General features: G+C 40.4%; 1 protein-coding gene across 2 annotated transcripts in view; it reads left to right on the top strand.

Moving 5' to 3' along the window:
* The window catches only part of lpp (LIM domain containing preferred translocation partner in lipoma), a 176,730-nt gene that overhangs the window by 104,593 nt on the left and 46,133 nt on the right, over positions 1-26,004 (top strand). For both annotated transcript variants that reach the window (XM_075484837.1, XM_075484838.1), the window contains 2 exons: positions 1,719-2,306; positions 24,740-24,836. In XM_075484837.1, the coding sequence (XP_075340952.1) occupies positions 1,719-2,306; positions 24,740-24,836 (685 nt within the window). The remainder of the gene's footprint in view (positions 1-1,718; positions 2,307-24,739; positions 24,837-26,004) is intronic.

Genomic DNA, 26,004 nt, shown 5'->3' with positions numbered 1-26,004 from the left:
TAAAGGGCATTGTGGAGCTGATTCCATACATATGCAGACAGACACTTTTAAATAAACATCAGCGCTAATCACTGAGACAGAAAGCAGAGCGAGAGCAGGAAATATTTTTTGGAGCTTTTAATGGTTCCTTAGGGGCTCCCCTCCGACTTAGATTAGATGGGATTTAGACAAAGTTGGTGCTGCTACCAAAACTTGGAATTCTGTTTATCGCACTGCATTAGGAGGGTGGCAGTGCTATATACTTTTTCACTATTAAAATGTCAACAGAAGGGTTTTTCTACTGAGTTTAAATGAAGCTTTGGAGGGTGGTGATGGCGTAGCGTTACAGGAAAATATTGCTGTTTGTGACATTTATGTGCAGCCGGCTTTGATCATCTCTAAGGGGAGATCAATTGGAATTGTTGCTCTGCCCCATTTCGGAAGACAAGTCTACAAGTGTGTTCCCCTAGTGCTGCAAATTTAGTAATTGACTCTGATATTTGGCTTCAGGCAGTAACCTAATAAGGCCATCCAAGGTTAATGATAGACCTTTTTTAGAATGGCTGAACGTCTGACACCGATATGTAGTGAAAAACAATTATTACTTACATGAGAGACACTCGGGGCAGAAGTCTCTGACATCTCTGTGAAGCATTTTCATTCTGTCTGTTATTATTTGCTATGTTTTGTGATAAGTTGGCCTGTGCATGCAATGTTGCCATTGGACATTAGATCAAAGTGCTCCAGTCATTCAGACTGCGAGAATCTCAGCAGAAGGGTGTGTTGCTGCTTTATGGCCGTCTCTTCCCAGGAACACCAGCGCCACAAATTTCAGTGATTTAACATCTTTCATGTCCAAGCAGCTGCAGTCAGCACAAGTGTCGTTTGCCATTGCCAATCTGCTGTCATAGTATCTTCTGCCAAGCAATTTACCCCCCCTCCACTCCTGCTTTATTAGCCATAGATTATATGTGGTTGTGGACTGTGCAGAGCCTCTGCTGTCGAGGTAGTCTTACAGCAGAAGGAGGCAGAGTGGATAATCTTTTGAAAGCATAAACCACACTGTGAGTAGAAGGCTGTTGAATATATAATAAAGTAGGCCCCTGCCTTCTCAAATAGTCACATTTTGGGGCAAAGTCTATGCCATACAAAGGAAAGACAAGCCATGATTTATTGTAGTTGGACTACTTCATACCAAATATGTAGTCACGCATTTTCTCTCATCATTATTTCCTTTGACTCATTGGAAGCCAGAGACATTGATTAGCATAAGTCATCATTGGCCTGACCGTAAGCCCTACCCATCCATTCAGGTCCTTCACAAGCTAATATGTGTGTTGACGTTCACTACTATACCTAATAAAAAGTCCTTGCCTGGATTTAATTTAGCACATGATTTGTAATTGTTTCATGACATCTTTCTCATACATGGATTGGCCACCACAGAGTCCAGTCTTATTACTCCATCATCAATTCAGGATCTTAACTAAAAATGAATGCAGTTCTGGACAGAAATGAGTCTTGTTTCGTTGCATAAGCAACATTTAATTACACCTGGAATTGGAATTGGTTGTGATGAGTTTATTTGGTCAGCATAAAGTGAGCCAGGAAGTGTGGTATGTGCTATTTAAGTGCACGTTAGCCCAGCGTGGGAGTCTCTGCCGTGTTTTTGTTGTACTTCTTATTCTGAGAGGACAAACGGATCAAGTAAAAACCTTTTTTTTCCTGCTATTTTACAGAATGCTGGATCTTCGGTAGGCTCCACCCCCAACGCTCCAGTGACTGGTTACAAGCGCATGGTCATCCCAACTCAGCCACCTCTGACCGCTACCAAGAAGTCCACTCCCAAGCCTCAGGCTCCAGGAGGAGTCTCATCCATCCCACCTTCCTCTGTCAGCCCGGTGGCCAAGCCTCAAAGCCACATGGCTCCGCAGCCTGTTCCTGCCTCTTATGCCACAGCATCAACCCCAAGCCAGCCCACCTTCAACGTCCAGGTGAGGTCGGCCCAGCCTGGCCCCCAGCATCAAGCTCCGGCTGGACACCATTTCGGCCAACAGCCAGTCCGCAGCCCCGCGCAGGTGCAGTACATGCCAGCCCAGCCCAAAGGTCCTGACTTTGCTTATGGACCGCCGCAGCCTGGCTTCTCACCAATGGCACATCATGAACAGCAACATCCAGGAGGACCCCAAGGAGGTGGAATAGGCTCCAGGAGACCTGAACTGGCCCCGGCCCTTGCATACCAGCCTCCAGGCCCCAAAAAGACCTACATCACAGATGTGCCCCCAAGCTTGGCTCCGTACACCTCCGGACCAGCTGTTCCACCAAAGGTATGAATATTTTTCATATATTATGCAGGGTCTACTGACACCATTGCCATTGTTTCTAGATATTGGGGTGAAATAAGACTTTCTGAGAGGGAACTCTCTGGTTACTGTCGTCATACTGTCATTCATTCTTTCTGTTTTTAATGATTAAATCGGTGGCAGTAAGCCAAGTAGCCCAGCCTTGCATTGTTTCCCAGCTCCTGCATGAGAATCCTGAGGTTTTTCTCCATCACCTGAGATAAATTATTCCTCCAGCGTTCTAGGTTTCCCCTCTTGGGAATACCTCCACTCGAAGGAGTCCTGGACATATCCTGATTGGACTCTGATACCACTTCAGTTGACAGACTGAAAAAGCTCATTTTGATTACCTGAATCCAAAATATTGTCCTTTTAGTCTCTTTTCATACTTGATCTCGAGGGTTCAAACATGTTTGGTCAAGCAGCAAATCAAGAGCACGTGTTTCACTCTTTTTTTCTGGTCTTTTTTTTATGATCAACATAACGTAAATCCCGGCATCATTGATCCTTTCCATTTTAGCGTCATAAACAATGACCCACACATATGTGAAGTAATTTACCCTGGTTACAGAAACACTCTGTAGGTCAGAGCGTGAGAGGTCTGAAAAACACAGCTCCTCGTTCTCCTCGATTGCATCTTTATATTCATGGTGTACATCATTTAATAAAGTAGAAAATTGTTTGTGATTAAGAGCGTGTCCATGATTAAGAATGTACTTGTAGGGTTTCCTGTGAGGTCAATTGTGTGCATATTTATATGTGAACAAAATGGAAACATTAAGGCAGCACCACATGGCATTTCAGAAGGGATGCAACTGCTCAGAATAAGTAGTTGTTTTAACTGGTTTGAATTTTTTAAAGATCTGCTCTGTTGTTAGCAATTGAAACCACCTGATCAGATTTGTCACATAATAGACAGCTTGTCTTCAAGAGTAAACTCTAAACATCTACCAGCTGAGGTATATAAATCTCACCCTGAGGCCTCTTATCAGAATTTTTTTTTTATAGTAAATGGGTCTGAATCACTCATTAGATTTGAAAAATTTGCTTCATAACAGTGAACAGAAAGTTTACCATCTATAATGAATAACCAACAAACCACAGTTTAATTTCTTAGAAGATGAGGTGCTGCATAATATGCGAGTCTGGATATGCAGTCATTTGGAAATCACTGAATCTCTATGTTTAAAAGAAAAATAGAACAAAAGCAGCATATCAGGCATTGAAACTGAGAAATGTACTTTTTAAGATATATGTTCATTGGGAATTTGATGCCAGCAAAACATTTAAAGACCACATCATTGATATAAATAGAACCCAAAATCCTAGCTGCCTTTTTGGGTTTGTGCCCAGTTAAGATGGACTGGGGCGAAGTCTTGAGGTCTGACAAATGAAAATGTATTATATTTTAATCATTGACACAGTGTCCTCTGAGCGAGAGAGGCGTGGGACAGTCCAGCTTGTTATTAGCACACAGTTCATAAGAATCTGTTACAGTGCCGAGGAAACAGAAATTTAATGTAAAAAAAACAAACATTACAAGCCTCTGGATTGCCTACAAGACCTTTTTATAGATCTGCGGTTTACTGAGTAGAATTACAAAATACTGTCATCCCTTAGAACAGAGTAGTCTGTGCCACAGAGACAGCTATTCTAATCTCAATATATCCAGCCTTCGACAATCTCTGGAAAGTGGAGGGCCCTTGAGTTTTCTTTAATTCAAGGATTTTATGCTAGTTGAAAATACAAACTGGGCCTTCCAGCCTTGGGGAATAGCTCATCAAGGACTGTACTTTACTAAATACAAATTAGCTTCAACATTGCAGCAAGTCTCTTAAAAATAAGTCTAATTATATTTGTTCAGAACAAAGTCTGCATTTTGCTTGAAAAGCTCGCTTTGGTCCCAGTATGATGCATTATTAAAAAAAACAAAAAAAACAAAAGGTGGCGTTTAATAGATTTGTGAGCATCTCTTTGATTTCAGATAAAAGCAAATCACTAATTTTACAGGCTGAGCTTGTTTTCTATATGAATGCATCTGTCTTCCTTTCCCAAGGATATACTGAAGCGGGATAATGGGCTCTGTGCCAAACATATCAGGAAAAGCAATGCTCCATATGCTCAAATTCAATCGATGAGTGTGCTGTATATGTTTGCTGTGTTGTGACACATCAGGTTTGACTTGACTCTCCTAAAATATGTGCATCCGAAGCATTGCGCTAATCTGTTCCCTTAATTGTGTGCAGTATAGTAGATAATTAATGCCAAAACCCCCCAAAGACAGCATAAAAACCAGATTAGAATGAAAGCAAAATTTGTCAACTTTGCCTTTATGATCATCACTGGGCTTGACCCAGCGTCATGGCGTGTTCATAACCTTTCACAAATGGTGTTAAATCTACTTAAAAAGACTGGGTTGTGCCTCTGTTAATCTGTTGTAAATATAAACCAAAACATGGTCAATTAAAAATAAGCTATTTACATATTTGACAGAAGAATCATAAATGACCTCTCGTCTCTTCCAGTGAATGTTGATTTTATGTAATAACCCCGGACTTTGTCAGTTGGCGGTCTGTGGCTTTGATTGAAGACTTTATTAAAGAGATCACTTCGCATAATTGAGGTTATTCATAGAAGGTCAGTTTCATTAGAAGTACTTTAATGAAATCCTATGATCCAGACTTGTTCTGATCAGACTGCGTGCTCTGCCCCCTGCTTCACCCTGTGTCGTCCTCTGCCACCCATAACCCCATCCTCAAAAAAAGCCTCCTGCTTCACACGTGAAGAACATGAAAGAACAGCTTCTTACATCAAAACACGTCAAGGATGCTTAATTTCCCAAATCCACCTGCGTTTGATCTTTGTTGTACTTTATAAAGTTAACAGATTTCATGGCTGCCGGTGAAGATAGCCATTTCCATGAGTTTCCATTTCTCCCGAATTTGGAGGGAAGCTAAGCTGGATGATAGTTTGTGTTATTGCTTGAGCTTGAGTGACGTTTGACAGGGGAGGATTATTTTGAACTGCTCAATCCCTGCAGCCACTGAAAGCCCCCTCGAAGGTCAATGATGGTTTCAGCTGTCAAACATGTTTAAATAACTTTGCATTTTTCTGCCTTCGAGTTCCGGCCACTTCGCCCTTTGACCCGCACGAGAACATTTTCAAATGGTGCCCTCAGGATGTATTAGAAAAATAAGAAAAAGAGAAATTTAGGATCATAAAAACCAGTTCATTCAGAAAATCCAACAGCCTGATAGAGCTTTGTGTTGGCCTACTAAGATCAACAGCATCTTTTTAATTTGTACTCTATTCAAATTAATTTTAAAGTTGTGCTAATTTAAAAAAACAAAAAAGTGAAATGCAATGTTCTTCCATCCACTACTGTCCTGTATTCATTGTTGGGTAAATTTGAAGAGCATCATGCCACACAAACTACTCTCATTTGTGTTTTTCATCCCTCCAAAACGAGCACAATTTTTTCCATTAGGGGTACATTTCCCAGCTGAAGTTTACGCTTGTCCAGCTGAATGTGTCTGACGCAGCAGCAGCAGGGTCAGAAAAGCACCGTCTTTCAACAGCAGGAAGGTTGAAAGGCATGCCATCTTTCTCTCTCTCTCTCTCTCTCTCTCTCTCTCTCTCTCTCTCTCTCTCTCTCTCTCTCTCTCTCTTTCTCTCTCTCTCTCTCTCTCTCAGTCCAGTAGGTAATATATCTGCTGACATTATTGTAGGCTACTTCCTGTAAAAGCAAAATTCCATCATGCTGATTTGTCTCATATCAGTAGTGTAGCCATGCAAACAGCTTTGAGCTGCATGCTAGCTATGGTGAGTCTCCAGACTTAATTAGATACTGTAGGCTGAATAGTGATGCTGTTTAAAGGCGTTCACTTTCCTTGGTTTGTTGATACAAAACAGGTCTTATCGCAATTGTGGTTCCTTGAGAACATCTTATCAGTTGTAATTAAGCTGTATACTAACTGAATTTCTAGAAGATAGTGTTGTATGATGTATGAGAGGTCCTAAAATCATCTGCATGGAAAGGAGATCAGGTGTGAACCCCGTTATGTGTGATATCATCTCTTCAGTTGGATGACCCTAGTTGCCCTAAACTCAGGAGCTATGTGCAGGCCTTAAAAAAGGAAGCAGACGAAGTGCACGGTTACCAGCTCCGATATAGATTACCAGAGAGGATCCTGTGCCTGGTGCAGAGTTACCATGTGTAACTACAAAGCAGGAGCCCAAGGCTTCGACAAGATGAAGGCGTGTTATCTGCAACCCTGTGATCTTCTGTGTGTAAATTCACCTTGAAACAAATTGCATCTTGTTCTATGCCAACTTTCTACAGACAGGAAATTTGTCCCTTATTCCTTGTAACTTTGAAATGATCTGTATTATGCTACGAGGTTTTGAGGTTGCGTAAGTGAGAAGCCATTGCTTATTGTGTCAGCTCAGCGATGATTTGATACATGTTTTGTTTTCGGTGGCCCACAATCTAGTTTCGTGTCTTCACAGCTCCATCGAGACAACACTGAAAGCTCGTCCACATGTTCCTCTGTGCCTCTCTCCAGTTTTATCGACAGAATTTCCCTCTGGCGACATGAAAAAGAAATAAATACCTCATGAGAAATCCTTAAAGCTGCCGTCTATTTTTACCAACCCATAAAGTGTTCACACAACATCAGAAAAAGCAGGCTCAAATTCACACGTGTATTCCTCAGCACATGTATTTATTTGCCTTTCAAATCCCACCATGCATAAAGAACACAATATCTATTTCTGTAAAGAAATTTCTTCCCTAGTAACGTACAGTGGAGCTTTCAGAAAAACTGTGTGTGTGTGTGTGTGTGTTCAGGTAATAAACCTAAAAGTATGATTAGAACATTTTCCTGGCAGTTTGTCAGAGATATTGTCTTGACAACCCAATTAAAAACAAAATAAGTTTTGATTTTGAAAAAGCACACCCACTCATTTCAGAGTGTGAACACTCATTTCACCTGTGGGCCGTTCTGCCCTTTAAATTGTTTGTTTCATCTCATAATGTTAAAGAATGCAGGGTCACACACGACACACGTCAAAAAAAAAATCTCCACATGTCTGTTACACTGTAGCCACACTCAGTCAGGCAGATGCCTCATTTTGTCAAATGTATTAGTTTGTATTGTTAATTTGGTAATGACACGAACAGCATAGAGTGCTTTGCTATGGAGAAAGATATGCTTTTGTGTTTGACTAAAGTACCCCCTTATATTCTCAAGGTGCAGCAGATTATTTAACATTTTAGAACAAGCGTTGGTGTGTCTCTTCTTCCGTGCCTTTGCTTCGATTCGTTGGAGCATTTTTGCCACCCGTAGACAAGAGAATACTGCTGCAAGTGTTTCCAGTCACTTAGTTTTAATGCTTATTGTCAGTTTTGCCTCAAATGTCTTTTTGGAAAATGCAGACCATTTTGAAACTGTTTTTTTTTGCTTCGCTGAGGTAGTAAAATTTGTGACTCAATTCAAATGAATACAACAAAGGAGTACAGAAACGGACCGAAAGCCCAAAAATATCAATAAAAGCTTCACAACCACACAGGTGGCCACACATACTCGCACACAAGCATCCTTTTGATGTGGAGAGAAAGACCCAAAGCTAACTATTTGTTAAGTCTTGGAGCAACCAACACCCAAACATTAGGGACAAAAAACAATATCTGACACTTTACAACAGCTTCACTCTGGTGAGCATGCACAAATTATCGAAGCTAACAAAGGCAAGCTGCTCAAATCCAAGCTAGCAAGAGCAATGTTGCCAGTGAAAAGCTAGCTTTCACCAGCATAAGCAATGAAAAAAGTAATACCTCAAGAGGAGAATTATGGAATTCCTGGTAGTGGATGACCAGAAATGTGTTTTCGGTGATGACAGAGGTTTCAGAAATTTGATAACTTAGCCCATGATATTCACCACTGAGCACAAGATAGTTTCAGGGCTAGTTTCAAAGCACCAGATCAGTTTTAAACAGATATTTAAGAAGGGCTACAGCAAATAATTTAGTTCTGGATTTCCAGGGTCAGAAAGATTGTGGTTTGGGAGAAAAATGTAAGTTGTTTTTTTTTCATTTTTTTTTCTAAAGGAAAGCAGATTTGGGCAAGAAATATTGGAGGTCTTTTAAAAAGTACCCACCTCCACGCAAAAAAATACTAGTGCTGTCATGAGATTAAAAAAATTGAGAGATTAATTAATTATACTGTAATTAATTGATCTAATTAATCTCTTTTTAATCTCACCTAAACATTGCTGAGAAAAGCCCTCAACTTGAGGTATTTTCATTTAAATTACATTATTGTAGCAGATCAAAAGATTAATAAATAACGAAAAAAGTGGCTTTATAAAGTAATTATTATTATTGTTTTTAACAGATTTGAATAGATGCTGTCCTTGCCATTTACATTCTGCCTTGTTTGAGACTAGTCCCAAGTTTTGCCTGCAACCTTCAGTTTCGACCTTTAGTCGATCTCCAAATAATTAGAAAATAAAAATAAAATAAAATACCAGGTCCAGATAAAGTGCTGTAAATTATCACATCAAAAAACAGTAAGAACACTTTTCTGAGCAATACAAGCATTGAACACTGAACGTGTTGCTTTTCCTCTGCTTCAGATAATATAAAATAAAACAGACCCAGCAATTACAGTTCTGTTAGCACATCATGCAGGGTGTTCTCCTGGAGTTTAGTTTGGTGAAGAGCTTTTCTGACGTTTTCGCTGCTTACGTTAGCTGTGGCTGCACTCGCGACTGGGTGCTTTGCGTTGATGTGGTAGGCTAAACTTGAGCTGCTTCGGTGGTAAGCAAACTCTTTCTTACAAAGAACGCAGATCACTTTACATTTATCAATGGTGGCGTTTGTGAAATGTAAATTTATCATTCATTGGACCGACAACTCTCACATGTTCCTCCATTTTCAAGTCTCCTCACCGCTCCTCACCTTGCCTTCCCAACTACAATGGGAGCTTATGCTGAACCATCCCAAACACAATGACAGCCAATCAATGTCCACTTCAGGGTGTGACTGACCATTGTTTCCCACCCCCAACAACTCAAACACAAGAAGCCAAACGCATAAAAACAGATTTTATAAAAGGGCAACTCGCATACAGAAACAGTAAAGTTAGAGATAAAAAATTAGATTAATGCGATAAAAAAAAACACAACGCGCTAACTATGACTGTAATTAATTAATCGCAATTAACACGATAATTTGACACCCCTAAAAATACAACTGGATCATTGACCCAATGTGACATATTGCCCTCTGTGTTTTGAAATTGTTCATCAATCATTTTGTTGTTTAAAAATGTCCGTTGGCTGCTTCGAGGGGACTGTAAAATGATTCTGCAAAGAGTTGAAAAGTAGTAATTTCATGCGTAGAAGCTGTCATTATACCATTACAAAGTGGATACCTTATGTAAAAACTACTCCATCATTATGACTAGTGTTAGAAATGAAATGTCTGTTAAATAGAAATCTGCTGAGATTCAGGAATATACTGCAGAGGAAGGCATTCAAACCCGCTCACCCTTGAAGCTTGTGTCAGTTTGGAATACTAAATCTGTTGGCTCATATCAGTTGACTGACTTGTGCCCTGTAACCATGCAGCGCACATTCTCACTTGTTGTATCATCAGAAGTCATTACACCTCTAAAGCAGGTCAGACTGCGTGACAGGGATCAGTTAGGCTCCCGTGGCATTCCACATGTACAAGCTGCTGTATATGATTACTGCTGTGTCTACGGTCATGTTGCTGAATGGCATGATGTGTGATGGTGGTCCACACGGGATCTGAGTGCTTTATAGACTGAAGGTCAGTCCAGCGGACCTGATCCTTGAGGTTCATCATTTAAAGTGGATATCCTTAAGTTTCACTTTCTCATGCTGGCACATTGAAAAGCTTCCTTTTAGTAGCTGCTTCCAGGTTTAAAACAGCCACCCTGCTCTCTGACACAGGCATGAATGCAGACTTTTAAATGAGTGATTATTTTGCTATAAGGCCACTCCAAATATTTCAAGAATCATTCCAAAGTTGTGTGACTCATTCTTTCTGACGTATTCAGTGTTAACATGTTCAGACCCACAGGAGGAGCATCATGACTTCCGTTTCACATTGAAAAAAAAATTATGAGTTGTACATTTATAAAATGTTGATGAAGATATTGAGATTTTTTAGAATTGAATATAATGTTTCTACTTTTTGGCAGTTACACATATTAAATCAGATCCTGGAATATGAATGCGCCCAGTAGAGTTTTTGCCCATATGAATGTTTGATAAACAGGTCCATGTTTGGTCTGCGTTTCCTGATTTGACTGCGACAAGCTCTCTTTTGCAAGAAAACATTTGCTCAAAGTAGGACATCCTGGTAAAGTAATCAGACAAAAAGGAAATGGATGTCTTGTCTGTGGTGGGAGCTGCAGACTGCAGTAACGGCCGTCTTAACAGAGGGTGGCTGTCGTGTGCGGCTCTATCTGCCGCAAAATAAAAGAGAAAAGCACGAGGGAGGGAGGATCTAATCCATTGGTCGCCAGCTTACAGATGCTAGTTATCAGCCTCTTAATGCCAGTGAGTGGCTAAGTTAGATTCACGAATTACTGCCCAGGTCGAAGGAGTAGATACCCATCATTTGTCACAATTGGTTGCTCAGTTACCAGTGCCGGGTTACTATTGGTCAGATCATTAGCTAGCTTTGGCAGAGTTATAGCCTCCTACAACAAGCATAAAGCCTCTGCTGAGTACTCAGCAGTCTCCATTTTGAACGTTTTACTGTGTCATACATTCATGACATTGACTTTGCCCTGAAACTGTTAAGATTTTATTAAGTTGGGCAAAACAAAGTGTTGTTTTTTAAAAGTCAGGGAATTAGGTGTTATTTAACAGGCTATAATAAGTCTGAAATACTTTAACTGTGTTTAGTTATTTTTCTGTTATACCTAAAACTTTGTTTTCCTGCCGTTAAAGGGAAATTTCATAGTTAAAAACTATTTATATTGGTCGCTGGCCAAACTGTTATTTTTAACATTGGTATCTTTATCAGCCTAAAATTTTACAATCTGTGCATCCTTAGTAAAATCTTGTGACGTCATTTGACATTTTTGGAAAAAAAGCTTGGAAATGTACGGACTCAACGTCTCTCATTGTCTGATGTAGTTGGTTGAACAAAAATGTTACTTCCCAAGAATGCATCTCTTTTACAGCGACACATTGCTTTTCAACAATGTTTGTCCCCAACTTTCTGATACTTTCTCATTCTATTTATTTTCAGCATGTTCATGTTATAGAAGAGAGTGTGACCACATTTGTGCTAATGTGAGGTCTCTGGAATGCCTGAGTTATTCATAAAATCATTCTTTCACCTAAACCTTCAGTAGCCGAGCCACCTTTCTGTTGCTGTTGATTCATTTTGTTACACCAGACTGACTGGCCACTCACAGCCATAAGGCTTTTTAACAGTGACTGCTGAGTTCTTCTCAAATTGATTGATTGATTGATTGATTGATTGATTGATTGATTGATTGATTGATTTAGTTATTTATTATTATTATTATTATTATTATTATTATTATTATTATTATTATTAGCAGTAGTAGTAGTGGTTGTAGTTTTTTATTAGTATTGTTTTTATTGTAGTTGTTGTTAATATGCAATCATTGTAAATATTTATAATTTTTTTGAGCTACTTGACTTATTAGAATTTCCCCCATTGGGGGATGAATAAACAATTTTTCTATTCTATTCTATTCTATGCACATGTATCTGCTTTGAACATGTATGTTACTAAGGAAATTATTGCAAGAATTCTTTGGAAATACAGGATGTGAATTTCCGTCATTGAGCTGTTATGCAATGTGAACCATTACATGGATGAAATTTCATGTCTTCTAAAAAAACCCACACCAATTTAAGGGTTTAAGAGCTGAGAAATTTCGAAGAAAACTTCCAAGCATGACTTAATAGAAGCGAAAATGAAGATTAGCTCAGCACTTTGATTAACTTCCTGTCATTCATTTGTTGGTCCAGCTCGGAAAATACTGTGCGTACGTTCAAGTTTATTTTTGTTTGTTGTTGATTGGCCGATTTGCTCCCCCCTGCAGATCAGAAGTGTTTGTCACAAAACTGCTCATAAATAATACCCCCTGCCACCCTGCTCTCCTCGTGCCCCCTCTGAGACGAGCAGCACAGCTGGTAAATAACCGGGCGGATCGATATCTGTCACTGCAGTTCAGTGAGCCCCTCAGTCCAAAATGTCTGAGCAGCATATTTTCTTGTTTTTCAACCTCTCGTCGCGGCCCTGCAGTGATAAGATGCAGATTTGTATCCTGCAGTACGGATATTATTCAGTAGCTTTTAACTGTGGTGAGTTTGTGTTACTTCGTGGGGCTATAGTGGCATTTACTCACCTCTCCAATTGCAAAGTAGCATTTACTCAGCTCCCTCAGCATCAACCCACCTCCTACTTGAGGCCTTGAAACAAATGCAGTCTTCATTGTAAGGCTAAAAAGCTGTGAAAGCATTTGACATTTTAATTGATGAAAGACCACAAAGTAAATGGTTACCAGCTCTTATGTTGTTTTTTACATTGTGTTGTCTTAATGGTTCAGATTTGAAATGATCCTTAAAGTAGCTACAGAGTGCAAGTCCCGTATTTACACCAGCTTACAGATTATAAAAGTGAGGCTTTTTGAGTGACTTGAGACACGAATGAAGATGAAGAAACACAGTATGCAACGGTGGAATGAGAAATTTCCTCCACCTGATTTAAGATTTAAAGAAAATAGTAAGTATATATAAAACCAACAAAGTTTAAAAAAAAATAAAATAAAAACAGGTTTTTCATCCTAATTTTCAAACTGGTGATTCATTTGTGAAGTCAAATACTTGAAATCCTCATCGTAGATGAAGAAGCAGATTTAACTGGCATTTATCTTACCAACGCAGAACTGAAACAATAAAACAGCATCTTGAAGAATAAAAGAATGATTTAAACCTGTTATTTTTAGAGATATGTACACCTTCTGACCCCGAGGGTGCTCTTTATCGATCCAAGCATCTTCTTCAGCAGTTAATTCACAGGAAGGCATGGTTCAGTCAAAGCCACTGCATAAACAGTGGCCCCTGCTGGCTCCTCCTCTGCATGGTCTCCCGTCTCCTCTCGGCACACAAACAACTTTTCTGTTTTTGGAACGTTGCTGAAACTTTCTTCCTCTCTGCCCTCCTCACATCCTCCTGATTCCACAAATGGGAGCCTTTAATCCTCCGCTGGATTGGAGTCCATGAAACGTGTGCACTTTCTAAACTTTCCACCCCCCCCCCCCCCCTTCTCCCTCATCAAACAAGCATCCCTGAGCCGATTGGCCTCTGTGTAATGTTGGCAGCGGTGCTTCAGCGGTAGTGTTTGGTCAAGAGTTATCTCTCAGGCTGTCATTCACATAAACCATGCAGTTGTTTAGGGAGGACAGGAGAAGGATGCGTCTTGGTTTGCCTGGGAGGTGAAATTACACAGGAGGTGGACAACACTGTGTGTTACAAAAGGGAAGCACAGGTTGCCAATACATCGATTTGAGGAGATAACCTGTATGAGTCTTCATTATGTCCACCACACGTGCTTAAATTTAGATTCAGGCTACCGCATGAGGAAGTAGCAGGGAAATTACTTTGAGCTCTCACCCAAAACCAGGGAAACCTGCATCCTGTTTAATATGGAGTTTGCTCCATTCACAGGGTTGTAATGGTAGACAAAGAGATGCCAAATAAGTTTCATCTCAGTCCCGACAATTTGTGCAGTCATTTGTTGTTGTTGTTGTTGTTTTTTTTTTTTTTAGATTGCTCGTGGCACCCCTTCGCTGCACTCTCAGATTTTCAAATATCTGTTTGCAGGGGAATGTGTCAGTTCCCAACAGATGACCTAGTTTTTACACGCACCATCTAACACACACTGAAAGGCCCCTCTACATACATTACGTGTCTGTGAACACTCTGAAGTTGATCCCTTTACATGAATAGAGTTTACAGCGTAGATCTGAATGGCTGTGGAAAATGTTAGTTTTGGAATTAGATGATTTTTAATTATCGCCGGCTGCTCTGTACACAGCTGCTCTTCAGTTGACTGTTTTATTATTTTTTTCTTCCTCACCATTTAATTGGAGCTGAAACAGCATGACCTATTTTGTTTGGAGAGAATGTACACTTTATCTGTGCCTCCTCAGAACGTGGCCCTGAGCTTCATTTGCGGCGCCGCGATGGTTCCTCTCAAAGTGTAATGCAGTACAGATTACTCGTAACCTGTTTAACATGGCAAGCGGCAAATTCATCAGCTGGATTACATAAAGCCATGCACATGTTCTGCCTTTCATGCACTTTGCTTAAAAAGGAATTAATGACGTAGCTGCTTGGGTAAAAAGAAAATGAGAAGGCAACTTTGCCCACAATCAAGGTGTTAGTTTTATTTTTTCGTACCTGCCAGAAGAGGCGTCCTCTTCAACTCTAACTCAGTCTGGTCAGTGTTCTGAATAAATCATCAGTGATCAGGTGCTCCTAAAGTTTCCATGGAAGCGCTGTCCTGTGTCACCGGGGCATTGACGTAAAGGCCACTTGTTGAACATGCAGTTTGGAATTAAAAAAATTAAGCCATCCAATATAATTGCATAGCTCATAATACACAGCGTCTTCAAGAGTGTAGCGCACGTTTGATTCTAGAACCCCCATCGACACACATGCACACATGCAAATACACAAATACACACTAACTCACTGAAAGGATAGTGTGACTGATCCAGCAATCCTCTCATTGTTTTAGTAAAATGGAGTCGCCTAAGCTGCTATAATCACTCATTTAGTGTTGCAGCAACAAATGCTTATTTTTAGATATTTCCAATCCAATAAAAAATGTTTTTTAAAAATCAATCCCTCATGAACCTTTACTAATGCAACTGTCCATTTGCTGTTGTTGTTGTGTTTATGACTACTCTTTAATAAGGCATTTCCCTTTCAAAGACCCTCTGTCCATTTCAGATAATTCAGCTGCGATTTAGTGAAAGTTAAAAGCCAGGATGTTGGACTGTGAGCCGACTAAAGCACCCCTCCTAAAAGCCTGATTTAAACCTGCTGCTCTGCTGACGGTACATAGCCTTTCTGTATAAAGTCCATCATCATTTAATCTGTGGATAAATATGTTGGTGAGTGATTATGTCCTCCTCAGTTGTGCTGATCGTGCAGGAAATGTTGAGCTATTGTTCAAGGTAAGACAGCTACTTTTGGTTGGTTGTGTTTAGTGAGTCGAATAGAAGCTGAACGATGGCTGCAGGTTTAGAGACACAGATTAGTCCTGTGTTGCTGTTGTCTTTCATTGTGCTCTTTCCTCACTGTGTTTTCCACTTCTTTTTATCATATTCAGCTCACTGGTTTGTGCAATTGCTCTCGATGTCATAGTCTTTGCGTGTTACATTTGGAATGAGGAAAAAAAAAAAAAGACTCGCCTAAATATGAGAATACAACTCACGTTTCTTTAAAAGTTAAACAAAAATGTGAATTCACCTCAAAAGAACACTATGAACAACAAAGCTAAGGGAGCTTCTTCTCTGCCAAGGCCACTGTCGTATTTTGCAGTTGTAACAAAAGTTGTCCCAGTCTGCAGTAAATTATAACAACTTCAACTTTAGTCCATTTAGCTTTCTGTGAAATTATATGAAATTCATCTCAGTAGTTTTTTTAAGACAAATGAACACATAGCTTTAAAACAATCTCTGGATAATGATGTGCTAGTAATATTCTATGTGTTTTTTTGGTTTTAAAAAGAGGAAAATACAGTTGAAATTGAAGTTTCGGATGTATTTTTAAGACATTCCGCATGCTATTTAAAGGGCCACTTTTGCTAGCGTAATGAGTGGAACGTGTCAAAGCCTTACTCGTCTCTGCACCACGTTAGAGCAAATCTCCGCTGTTACAGAGAGTCAATGGGCCTCATGCAAGAACATTTTCGTATTTTTATTCTAAATTTCTCTCTTTTTTCGTACGAAGGTCTCATACGAACACGCCAAGTCAGATTAAACAAACACTCTTAACTTCAGAAAAAGTGTGTAAACGACCTGCGTAAATGATGAATCCCACACGTCCGTATTTAAGGGGCACGTGCACGAGGATAGTAAATTTGCATACTCCACGCCCAAAATTATACCATATAAGGCAGTGCTTCCTCGCTCCTGTGCCAGGAAAAGTTGAATGTTGAGTCATGAGAATGGAATCAAGGCGCATAAAGAACAACTTTACGGGCTTTGAGATTGAAGTTCTGCTTTCAGAGATCCAAAAAGGAAAATCTGTCATTTTTTAGCAGTGTCAGCAGTGTAATTACGGGATCTGCTAAAGCGAAGAAATGGGAAGCAATTACGAGTGCTGTTAATACCATGTCACCTGTGGTTCGTAATGTCACCGAAAAAAAAAAAAAAAAAAGAAATGGTTTAATATGAAAATAGCTTTAAAAAAAAAAAAAAGGCTCGCCATGGGCAGGCACTCGATGACTGCAACTAAAGCTGTGTAATCAGTTGTTACCTCATCATGATGGCACTTTGATGGGGTGGTCCATGAGGGGATCTTCTGGTTCAGGTAGTGGGAGGCCCTCGTTCATGGCAATATTGTGCAAATCTGGCATGCCTTCTCTGGGCTATAGAGCAGTTTGCCCCCCGTATCGAGACACACCCACCTGGCCTTCAGCTCAGTGCGCTCCACGACAGGGGCACGGGTGCTCCGATGCGTATATGTGTCCCGTGCTCCAATTATGTTTGGCAGTCCAGCCACTGCATGAAAGTCCCTCTTAATTTGTACTTGTTGGACAGCGGTGTATGGGAATTTGATGTACCATGGGTGATAAACTGATGAGAGCTTTGATCACCAAGGGGAGCGCACGACTCACAGAGGACTGGGACACACCCGATCTGTCTCCAATCTCCCTCTGAAAGGTTCCAGTGGCCAAAAATCCAAGGGAGCTGAGGACCTGGGCGTGTGGTGGAATTGGGTTTGATCGGCGTGTTTCTCTGGAGTTGTGGCTCTAGTAAGTTGCATATTTGCAGCATCACAGTCCTTGGCAATCTTAATTGCGATGTCAGCCATTCGTCTGTCTCCGCATGGGTATCTACACCGTCTCTTCCAAGAGCCTGACGCGCTAAGGCATCCAAAAGTAGCAAGTCAGCCGCTGGTTACACTTCCCATTGACCTTGTTATATACAGATTCAAATTAACCTTCAATTAGTGCATAATTTAAGTCAAACAGAATAATGTCATCATCATTATGGGGTATAATTATATATTTATTTATGTTTGCTTCAAAGTAATTTAATATACAATCCTTTAGTCAAGCAAAGTTGATTGGAATAACAGCTGACTTTTTTACGAAACTCCTACGACAGGTCTGGATCACTCGTAAATTCTGTTCGTACCTGAAAGAAAACGTAAAATACGAAAAGATTGGTGAATGCGCAAATTCTCTTAAATCACTCGTACGCACGATTTAAGAACAAATCTGTGCGTACGAACGGTTGTTGCATGAGGCCCAATGTTCTGTCCTCTTGTTGAAAACCATTGAACTCAGCACAGGCTCGTAAGCCTTTTTGTCAATGCACTCAGATCATATCAGTTACTTTAGTTAATAGTTTCCCTTGTAAAGAGCATTTAAGTCCACAGGCCATAACCTTGATTGGGAAAGTCAGCACTTTCTGAAGCTACCAAGCCCAAGTAACAGTTGCTAGCTAAAGTAATTCTGAATGTATCACATGACCCAGAGCAAGTTGTTAAAGACGACATAATACCCTCTTTTTTTTGATAGATGGATAGATAGAAACTTTATTTATCCCAAAGGGAAATTAAGGATACAATCTCCTGAGGTCTGAAAGGGACATTCTTTGTTAAAGTTCCCACAGAAAAGCAGTATAGAAGCTCCTTTTTCAACTATGAATTTACAGCTCTAATCACATCAGCATGTTTTAGGATGTGGAGTGACCCACTCATTCCACTCCACCCCTTCTTCTTCTCTTTTGAGATTTTGATTATTCATTATTACCATTTGACAGAGCATACAGTAAATAGCCTACCAGCTAACACTAGCATAAAGAGAAAAATGAGCTCAGTGTACCACTCACCAAATGTTGCAGTTCAGTCACAGACTGCGCCACAGAACACAACAGCCAGCCAGCGCTTTGTGCTCCAGTCAGAACTCGCATAGTAATTCCTCCATCACATATTGGCTCCTCAGTTCCCGCTCTTCACTGACGCTCTATTCCTCTGTGTTTTGTTTAAGGCTAACGTTAAGAAGGGTTGCTCATATGGGCTATTTTTCATCGAAATTGGCATGTTTATTTTAGTAATGGTTGAGCTGCTGATGGTGCAGACAGTGACAGATGCGAAAGTGTGATTGTAGAAACCTACAAATCTGAGCAGCTCACTGAATGAAATGTTTTCAAACTCAAAGGCCCCCCAACAAAATGACAGTATTGTGTGTTTTGGGGGGTGGAGTTTTTGAGCCGGTAGTAACTTCAGACACTCAAATATATGCACAAAAACACTTTTTTTCTTATTTTTTTTAATGAACCCCCTTTAAAAACTTCCAGTTATGGGGGAGAGCATTAGCAGCTAGGATTGATAAATCAACTATTAACCACAGAAATACACGGACTTATCTAGTGATTAGGATTGTATGTAATAATGCAAGAAGAATAGAAACATTTAGTCAAATAAGAAAAAAAATCTGTGAATGCATATCATTCGTCTGTATGTCTGGATCCAGACATCAGGAGAATCGGATCAATAAACTATTTTCATCCTCGTCACATTAGCGCAGAGTGATGCTGCATGATCACAGTGACAGACAGAGCTAACACCCTCTGCCATGTTTAATCCTACAGATGTGTAGGATGAAACCTGCAGATGATGGTATGTAAATAGTTGCAGCCTCTTGTTCTCTTGCACTCCTTTGTTCCACCTCCTCTAACAAAGGTGTAGATTTGATGCCCTGAGAACAGTTGTCTCTGCTGTTCACTCTCTATCACTTCAGTGGGAGCAGGAGAGACGGAGCCTGAGGTTTTGTTCATAGCGGGACACAATGCTGTCAGGGCATCAGGTGAGAGCATGTCATGAGCCTTCCAGCCCTCACCTCACCCCACCCACCCCACTCCACTCCTCACTTAATCAGTTCTGACACAATGCCAATTCCACAGTGGGTGGTGAACACAGCTTTATTCATAGATGTGGCAGTCGGGTGGTGATCAGCTCCCAGACTCTGTCCTGCTGCATCAGGTAGCACGCAACAGCAGTCAACTTCCAGATGTTATTGTTGTTTTTGATTTTAAGTGCTGTGGCATTTAACTACACTCACAAAATCATCCGTCCGGCTGAGGGCTTTTGATGGTTCATCAGGATGTATTTCAGGGAGCAGATGACCTATTCACCCTCCGTGTACATGACAGTGGAAAATAGGTGTCACTGCTAACCCATTCACCACTAAATTTAAGCACCGGCTTAAATGAAAGTGGGGCTGAGTGTCCTGAGGGCACAGGCAAACCATCTACTGAATTGAAGCAGACTTAACTGGAAAAATCATGTCTCCAGCACGTATAGCTGCTTTATGGTTTCCATTGTTGTCTCAGAAAAGCTGAACAGGAACTGCGAAGCAATCACAAAGCACGCAGGGAAGCAATTTCTTTCTCTTATTCAAGTGAAAAATTATTCCATGCTGTCACAAAAGACTCCCTAACAAGGCGCTTTACACTCTGTGGCAGTGCATTGCTGCGGGGTGTCAAAGAGTGGATAAGATATAAATGAAGCTAAACTCCAAAGTCTGTTTCTGGTAATAGCAGTATTTTGTTCCTCATCCAATGTGCTTTTGATGTGAGCTAAGATAAACAGTGTTAAATTGTGTACTTCAGTGTCCTAAACGAAAAACACACAGGCATGATGAGCAGTGGGTTCAAAACATGGGCAACTATGTAAGGGAAACACTGATCACTTTGATTTAGCTTTCTTTTTTGTACAGCTTGTTGTATCGGAATTCAGCCCCTTTCTGCATATCACCTTTGACTATTGTGTATTATTAAGAGAATGCATTTATAAGGTTAGAACAGAGGAACACCCCACCACTGAGGAATGTTCTCTTTCATCTCCTCCTAAACCTCCATCACGTGATCCTGGCCAATGAAGGCTGAGGAGGCACGAGGTGCCAAAGAATCTGTGAGCTCAGGCCCAGCTGCTCTCTGTAGAGTGCCCCTGCATGGCAGACAGATTCTCACATCCAGGGTGTTGATCCCTCAGAGTTAATGAGCCCTACTGTTTGGGCTTCTATTATCAGCCTGCTGCTTCCTGAGCTGGGCCAAGCAAAGGCCATGCATCATAAAATTTTGACTCTCCTTGATACACTGTGGACAGTAAGCAGAGCTCAGTGTTTCTCTAAACCATCTTTAATGTATTATTGAAATTACAGCTACATTATTCTTGAAAGTTGGACTGACATACGGTTTGTCATATTAATGCAAATTAACTTTTTAATTCATGGCTTGTTTTTCTAAACAACTGCATTATTGCATATCTCTTAAACCGTATAATTGGTGGGAAAAAAGTGGCCTGTGCAGAAAATTCACTTTGTTAGACAGAAATATAAAAGCCCATCCTATTTAAAGGCGGGGTAGGGGATCTTTTTCTGGAACATTTTTTTACATATTGCTTGAAATACTCTTCACACCCCCATTGCAACCAATTAATTAAAAGTTTTGACACAAATATGAAAAGTTTTAGTGGCCTCTAGAACGTACAATCTAGGAAAAACAGTATCCAATCATTGTGAACGGACCGTTCACAATGATTGGATACTGATGCCGTCTATCAAACTGAGATCTGCTCCTCCCTCCCCCTCCTTCTCCCTGTGCGCGTACCCTGCTCCGTGAACGTCCAGAAGCTTGGCAGGAAGCTAAACTAGAGCCAGCTTGGCTAGCACCTAGCATTATTAAACGTATAGTTAGCATAAACTAAATACTAAATACTAAATACTAAATACGGCAACGATCGATGCTTGCTGTCAGAACAGCGCTCGTGCACCTTCGTGCTCGTGCGCGTTCATGTACTCTAGAGGCGTGCCTTCGGGGGAAAAGTGAAGAAAAGGGTTGGGACTTTTTACCTGTGTATTTTCAAAATGCAGCTTCGCTGGACTCAAAATCCAGGATCTCCTACCCTACCTTTAAGAATACTACCCACTAAAAATCTTTTAGTGAACATTGAAATCAGCCGAAAACATACCTGCCTGCACTGAGCCTTGTTGCACTGTTAATAAAACATGTTTCCAGTTTGTCACAATTTAAACTAACTGACCCTGCTGCCGTACTGTTCAGAAGGCAGATTACAAAAAGGCAGCCATATAGTGAAACCACATTGCTTGTAGCTTTCTTAAAGCACGCCGTTAACAATACAAAACATGCATGTTTGAATAATATATGACATCTTTACATCGTAGATGCTGGGACAATGTTTTTTTTTTTTCAAAATTCATGAATATTTCTCAGTTGATATATTTCATCTTTATTCTGTCTTATCTTGCCGTTCTAAATTCTCACGACACCATTTTTTTTGGCTCAAGTGTTTCAGATTCTGGAACAATCCTGGCGCTCAGTTTTCTTTGTAATACACACACACACACACACACACGCGCGCACACAAACACACACACACACTTGACTCAAGCCACAAAAGTCACCTTTTTAATTTCAAATTAATTTCAAAGACTTCAAATTATTGACTGTAGCAGCCAAAAACAGCATAAAACAGATGGACATTAACCATGATGTTACACATTAGTGTGTTAGCTGCCATTTTGAAGCCTCAACTTTAGCTTTCAGCATGTTATCTTTCTCTTATTGGAGTTTGATGCAACCATATTTGGACTAAAGAGCAGAACTGAAGAGTCATCCTTGAAACCTGTTTGGATAATTACTTTTGAGACCTAATATTTGTTGAACTATTGAAACAGTTTTTGAATAATCACCACCACCCTGATCAGAAGGAGTGAATGTAATTAATGACACCACAAAAATACATTAACTTTGCATTTCATGAGAGAAGTTGGCACTCTTTGAATGGGATTGCATTAGAGCCACAGATGTTTTGGAGGCAGGAACTAGCGACTGTATATGCACTGCGACTGTTGCACTTTAAGGCACTTCCTTGTTGACTTCACATCTGATACTGAATGACTTTGTCGGTCTTTTATACACAGTCAGTGCTAGCAGCTGAGCACAGTGAGGTCACCCCAGGTTAATTCCCCAGCCACGTTATATAATCATGCCACCCGCAAAGTGTTTTTTTTTTGTTTTTTTTACAGAAGACTCTTCATTCTGGGGCTTATTTTCAGCTGCATTGGCACAATGAGTGATGAATGATAGACATAATTGTGAACTATCACAGGAATATTACAGGTATTACAGTCTCTCTATGAACCCCTTGCTTCAGCTGTGAAGCAGCAAAGTTGAGGTAACCCAGGTAACTACATGAAATCCTGTAATGTTTGAGTCTCAAATGTCATCTGAAATTGAGATTTCTTGCTGCCATCCAATTTAAGATAAGCTCAAATTGTATGTTGTTTTTCATATGATGACCTCCCTTCTGACAAAGCTAGAATAAGACGCCCCCTAATTTGACTCAGTTCTTAGATACTTGTAGCAGTTATGATTATTTGATTTGATCTCGTGGACTCTCACAAAGTAAGCCAAAAGCAAATGTTGTGGTTTGACTCTGTTCATTGTACATTAAACACTTTAAAAAGAGGCCCACCCAAAGCCCAAAGAGTAGTTTCTTACTCATGAAAAGCAGTCATTTTTCAGTCTATCAGAACACTCACTTTCTATCACTCTTCTTTTTTTTTAATTGTCTTTCTTTGTGGTTGTTTTGAGTCCCTCGGTTGTCGTTTAGTGTCTTAGCTGCATTTTATGGTAGTTGTTTTGAGTCCTCTATTGTTTTTTGTGCTATTATTTTTGGTTGTTTATCTTCTGTAAAGGTTGTTTAGAGTGTCTGTGTTTTAATGTGGTTGATTAGTCTCTTGGTGGTTGTTTTGGGTTTCTTAATAGTAGAATCTCTTTGGGAAAACTTGTAGCCTCCTCTAAAACTGTCTTGGAAGGCCAACCTCCCCCTCTGAAAACCTCTGATTTATGAGATTTGCTTTATTTTGGAATCGGGAAATTTTTTAGATGAAAACATTTATGCAAAAAAAGCTATTCTCTAATATTTTTGACATTTTGACTCAAAAACATTGTTGAAGGCTGAGAGTTGAGAGTGAATTTACACAGGGTCTTATTAGATACCTCATTATGCTTCAGGTATATATCCAAAGGTTGAATAAAAACACCAGAGTAATTACTCTGACTGCAAAACTGTTTTCATTAAATCTATTATTGATGATGCAGATTCCTTTATGTGGCAGAGTAAACCACAGATATTTGAGTGCAAAGCCAGACATTCACTCGACTCCCAGATGTCACAATTAGGAGCACCTCAAAGGTCAGCTCAGATATCTGGCCATGCTGTGATATTGAAAATCAAATGTAATGTAAAGATCCAACCAGCGCCAGATGTAGGGAAGGTCGTCATAGCATTTCTGAAAAAGCTCGGTCCAATCAGCCCGCAAAAAGTTGAGTTCAGGGCCCAAGGGTGCCTGAAAAGGACACACAAGCACCTGTGACAGGATTGCACCATAAGCCAGAGCTTATAGGGCAGGGTTTTTTTTTGGGGGGGGGGGGGGGGTTGGAATAAGTGGCAGAAAAGTGTCAAGCACAACACGTCATCCCCAGACAAACACACAGCAGGCAGATGTCAGATAGCAAGATGAGAAGGAGGGCAGGGGAAGAGGCATCTTTTGAGAGTTATGTCATCCTTCCACAATCTATTCCAGATCAGGCCCCCGCATACATCTCCCCCCTTTTTTTTATTGCTCAGGGTACGTCTGAATAACGCATTTCCCAACCTATCAGTCAATCAACAAGCAGCTTTTTTTTAATGGTTGCCTCTTCTTTCTTTTCTGTTATTATTATTATTTTCCAAACGGAAGGATTCGTCAGGGTCAGTTTTTTTTACGCCCACATACTTGTGCTGCCCATAAGAAAGCCTTCTGGGCAGCACAGCAGTGGGGCCTGAGCCAGGGTCAGATATTTCAGAGGGGAAAGGCTGACTGAGGACCATCCAATGAATGTTAATTACAGCGAGTGTGCTCTGTTTGACCTCGAAGCGGTGCCTCATCTTCATATAGTAAAGTCTGGCTTTTGCAAAGTTTTAAGTTGAAGCGGGCCACATTAATGTTATGTGTTCCTTTGCTGCACTCATCCCCTTGTTGTGCTCTGTTAACCCCAGCCTCTGTATGTTTCTCTGTTTCTCAGGGCGGTGCACCCATTGCTCACCCTGAGGATGAGCTAGAACGCCTGACCAAGAAGATGCTGTTTGACATGGACAACCCTCCATCTGAAGAATATTTTGGTAAAATTCTGACGCTCACCTCATCCATTTACGCATGCTTTGTTTTTACTTGCAAAAGTTGCTCAATCACCACTGTGATGAAACAAATTACATCTTGGATACTCAGAATGTCCGCTAAATGTCTACAATGACACGTAAAGATGTGAGTATGAATGGTAAGGGCTCCTTTAATTGTACTCACCAAAATTTTACAAACCCCAGGCGATCTTATTTAACTTCACACATGCAGCTTTTCTGCCAGAAATGTTATTTTCCTTGAGATGCTTCTGTTCTTGCCCTGTGATCCAGCTCACATTTCCTCCATTTTGTGGCAGAACCGTTTTCACCTTGACAACGGACCATACTTTTTCTTTTTACAGCATCGTAGTTCAGTGGAAACCAGTCAGGATATCAGGCCTGTTACAGACCTCGATGCTTTTAGCACCTTATTGCAAGTTTTTGCATCAATCCAGTTACATGAGCCAATTATGTATATGACACCAACATGGACATGATTGGCTACGCCTGCGCCATGCCCAGTAGTGTAAAACGTAGAAACCTGCTGGAACAACATGACTTGGAAAATAAGGAAATGTTGGATATTTCCAAAAATATCCTCACGGCCTGACAAAGAGTGGCATCACTGCACCTCTAATACTGTTTCTTAATATTTTGGATCTGTTTAACCAGGAGTTCTTGCAAGAAATTTGATATATCTACCAATCAAGAAATCCCTCATGGCTCAAAGTGAACACACCAACACATCACGTGAATTCCGTGGGCTTTTAAAGATACAAAAATTGTTTTATGTAAATATGATATGAGGAAGTCAAATGCACAGTGGGCATCATCTAACTTTCCTGTATCCAGTCACATTCATGAAAATAGTGGGGTGGTATTTTTAAAACTCATAATGTTCCTGTCTTTTTAATCTCCCTGCACCCCCTCACCGTGCTCTTCATGCTTCTTGTTACCACACATAGTGACAGGATTGTTTGCCTGATCCGTGCTGCGTATCACACATTGTGCTGATGTGTTAGCTCTGTGTTGGGCTGGGGGCGATTTGAAGCACTCCCTGTGTCTAATGTTGGTGCCTGAATGAAACTAAACAGTAATTTGTGCTATAAATGGACCTCTATTCTCTACAGGAATTGTTGATGATTTGACAAAAGTCTCTATATGATTATGG

The sequence above is a fragment of the Odontesthes bonariensis genome, chromosome 15, assembly GCF_027942865.1.
Source record: "Odontesthes bonariensis isolate fOdoBon6 chromosome 15, fOdoBon6.hap1, whole genome shotgun sequence".
Classification (NCBI taxonomy): Eukaryota; Metazoa; Chordata; class Actinopteri; order Atheriniformes; family Atherinopsidae; genus Odontesthes; species Odontesthes bonariensis.
Note: the sequence above shows the minus strand (reverse complement) of the source record. Positions and strands in the feature narration are given on the sequence as shown.